This window comes from Octopus bimaculoides, chromosome 10 (genome assembly GCF_001194135.2).
Source record: "Octopus bimaculoides isolate UCB-OBI-ISO-001 chromosome 10, ASM119413v2, whole genome shotgun sequence".
Classification (NCBI taxonomy): domain Eukaryota; kingdom Metazoa; phylum Mollusca; class Cephalopoda; order Octopoda; family Octopodidae; genus Octopus; species Octopus bimaculoides.
Window position 1 is genome coordinate 67472413 of NC_068990.1, and position 4075 is coordinate 67476487.

The window sequence follows — 4075 nt, forward strand, 5'->3', positions numbered from 1 at the left end:
ATATATATATATATATATATATATATATATATACATACATATGCATATGCCTATGTATATATGTATGTATGTGTATATATGTACGTGTATTTGTATATATATGTATGTATATGTGTGTGTATGTGTGTATGATTGAGTGTATATGTGTGTGTGTGTGTGTGTGTGTGTGTGTGTGTATTGATGATGATGATGATGATGATAAAATGATAGCAGAATGAAAAGGATTAGAAAAATAACAAGAAAGAGGAAAATATTTGTAAAAGAATTACAAAAATAGAAAGAAAAACTGAAAATATTTTGTTTGAAAATGAATTAGAAAAATTTTACAGTGATGTTATTTATTCCCTGCTGATAATTTTTTTCTTATCTGTTTTTGGTGGTTTCCACCAAAAAAATCAACAAACAAAACAATTAAAAAACAAATTGGAATCTTGTATTGAAATACTTAGATGTTCAATACAGTTTTAATAAATTTGTTTAACACTCCATACATACAACTTGGTTATAGTGTTGCAACTTTTCCAAGTTAAAATGCTCTTTGTTTGTGCATCTATTTTCCTATTTTGACACTTGTCCTGTCTAATTACATGCCTGTCTACCTAATTGCATGTCTGTCTGTCTGTCTAATTAGTGAAAACAAGTGGCTTAGTGTAAGGTGCTGCACTTACAATTTCAAAATCATGGTTTCAGGTTCTGGACTGGACCACGTTTTGTGTTCTTGAGCAAAACACTTCAGTTCACATTGCTCCAGCCGACTCAGCTGAAAAGGAGTAACTCAGCGATGGACTGATATCCTGGTCAGGGGTAATGTTATGATTTTCGTGACTTATATGCCATGGAAAGTAGGTCACTGGCCCTACAAACCCTAGGAGTTGAGAGAGTAATATCGAAGGGATGATAAGGATGATGATGATGACTAATGACTTCTGTTCTGCTTGTTTAAATGACGTTATGAGCAGTGGTGACTCCATTTTCATTAGTTTAATGTCCACTTTTCTATGGGTCAGATAGAATTTGCTGGCATTGATTTCTTACAGCCACATGTTCTTTCTGTCCCCCACTCTCATCTGTTTCGAAATAAGGTAATATTTCACGATAATCAGATGCGTTTCACAGAAAACTGGAGGTGAACAATATCGCTAATGTGGCAGCAATGTTTATTTCCAGCCTTTGCATGACTTAACAGAAACTCTCTCTCCCTAAAGGCGGCGAGCTGGCAGAAACGTTAGCACACTGGGTGAAATGCTTAGCGGTATTTCATCTGCTGCTACATTCTGAGTTCTAATTCCGCCGAGGTTGACTTTGCCTTTCATCCTTTCGGGGTCGATTAAATAAGTACCAGTTATACACTGGGGTTGATATAATCGACTTAAGCCATTTGTCTGTCCTTGTTTGTCCCCTCTGTATGTAGCCCCTTGTGAGCAGTAAAGAAATAAGAAACTCTCTTTCCCTCACACACACACACACACATAATGGGCTTCTTCTAGTTTCCCCAAACAAGATATACTCAAAAAGCTTTAGATGATCTGAGGTTGCAGGAGAACAATTGCCCAAGGTGCTGTGACACTGAACCCAAAACCACTTAGTTGAGAAACATGCTTCTTAACCAGACAACCATGCTTACAACTATGTCTGAAAATTCATGTAACCCACTGGTTCTCAACTGGAGTTCATATGACCCTTTTAGGGTCCATATAAAATTTTGTTGTTAAAATTTATGAGCAATAAATTGGTTATACTTCTACAGTACATGAAATATTTTAACAATTTTCTTATACAATTCCTAATAATATCTAATTATGAAAAAAAGAATAGGATTTGTTTTTAACACGGAATGGGTACAAGGGTCCAGAAGAGTAAAATAGGAATCAAAGGGATCCATAGGCAAAAAAATGTTTTAGAAACACTGATGTAATCACACCCACTGTAGTTTCCTTGGCCATATATCAGTCTATCTCATTAGCAACATTTCTCTGCCTTAGTGATTCCATGTTTGTTAGTATCGTATTTCTTTATTGCCCACAAGGGGCTAAACATAGAGGGGACAAACAAGGACTGACAAAGGGATTAAGTCGATTACATCGACCTCAGTGCATAACTGGTACTTAATTTATTGACCCCAAAAGGATGAAAGGCAAAGTCGACCTTGGCAGAATTTGAACTCAGAACACAACGGCAGACGAAATACCGCTAAGCATTTTGCCCTGCGTGCTAATTTTTCTGCCAGCTCGCAGCCTTTTGTCAGTTTCTCTGACCACTAAGCTTCATGGTCACGTTAACAATACATCACCTTTTCAAGGTATACCTGGCAACCGATTCACTGAAAGAGAAGCTGTAGGTTGAGTTGCTTGTTTGGCAACAATACTTCAAAAAATTTGTCTGTCACATCTTTTATTCTCTGTTACTTGTTTTAGACATTGGGCTGTGGCCATGCTGGGGCACTGTCTTTGAGGGTTTTAGTTGAACAAATCAACCTCAGTTGCTACATATTTTTAAAAAATCTAGTACTTATTTTATTGGTCTCTTTTGTCAAACTGCTAATTTATGCAAATATAAACAAAGCAACATTGGTTGTCAAACAGTGGTGAAGGGTACAAATACAAACACAGAGTCACACACACACACACACACACACACACACACACACACACACACACACACACACTTAAACATGTCAGGCTTCCACACAGTTTCTGTCTACCAAATATACTCAAAAGGCATTGGTCAACCCAAGGCTATAATAGAAAACACTTGCTCAAAGTGCCATGCAGTGGTAGTGAACCTGAAACCATGTAGTTGCAAAGATTTCTGGTAGATTTTCTTTGTTGAGCATCCTGCTAGTCATAAGTCCTTTTATTATTGTAGCATCTTTCTTCAAACTGATGCTCTCTGAAACTCAATACCACCATCGTTTTCTCTAGTCTAGGATATCCAATTCTTCAAGCTTTCAGTCCATTGATATCTTATGAATTTGTAGGCCCATTCTTTACCTTCCTCATAGTCCCTTAGGCTACATTGGTCTAAAGTATTGTTTAGGAGAAAATTATATGAAGAAAACCAAACAAAAGAACAAATGACTAACAGTTGTTAAATAGCCATTTGGGATTTGAGATTAGAATTCCTTGGAAACTTTTATAGACTGTACTCACCTTTACAAAACATATTCGGTCCACTCCATGTACCATCTTCCCTGCACATTGCCCGCTCTTGCCCATCAGCCCTGAATCGCGCTTCACATTTATATGTCAGTACAGTACCAGCAGGAAAGCTGTCTTGCCCTTTGGGTGCATTGTGAAAACCATTTGGAATATCTGGGGGTCTATTACATAGAACTGAAATATAAACAAAATGAGCAGTGATAAGTCAATATGTAATAGAAAATATGCTTTAATGTTCTACAATGCATAATACATACATGCAAAAACATACATAATTTGATAGACACAAGATGTGAGCTACTTTAAGTTTCATGCTCAGATAGCACAGTATATGGACAAAATTGCAAAGTGTACTGTGTACAATTCTGCAATTGTTTAGGCTCGAAATGAACATGGTTACTCTCTAAGAAAAAGAGGGGAAGAATGAGGAAAAACAAAAAAAAAACAAAAAAACATTGGGGAAAAAGCAGACAGCTTTGAGGGAAAGGGAAATAAGAATTGTGTATTTTTGACCTGTAAGAAAGAGAATACAGTTAACAGTTTATATATGAATTAACAATGGTTGTGGGGTTCATCAGACAAAGGAAGGCTTTTGTTGACCTTATTGAAATGTAACAGTACACTACATACACAAACACATGCACATATATACATATACACACGACACATATATATAACATACAAGATTGGATAAAGAAACAAAAGGCTGTAGCACTTAACACATTTAGTTATTCTTTTAACAATAAAGTAAAAGGTTGACTCAGCTCCGCAGAAAGTTTCAATGGTGCACAAGACATCCACATTTTTAGATGTATAGAGTCAGATTGAAGAGAATTTAAAAGAATTTTCATTGGTATGATCAACCTGTTATTGAATATATATATATATATATATATATATATATATATATATATATA

The 4075-nt window shown here is 35.8% G+C and overlaps 1 protein-coding gene across 1 annotated transcript in view; it reads right to left on the reverse strand.

The window, feature by feature from the left end:
* Nucleotides 1-4075, reverse strand: part of LOC106883993 (protein lev-9-like) — a 1203458-nt gene that overhangs the window by 455775 nt on the left and 743608 nt on the right. The window contains exon 7 of the mRNA XM_052971268.1: nt 3150-3332. Coding sequence (XP_052827228.1) covers nt 3150-3332 — 183 coding nt within the window. The remainder of the gene's footprint in view (nt 1-3149; nt 3333-4075) is intronic.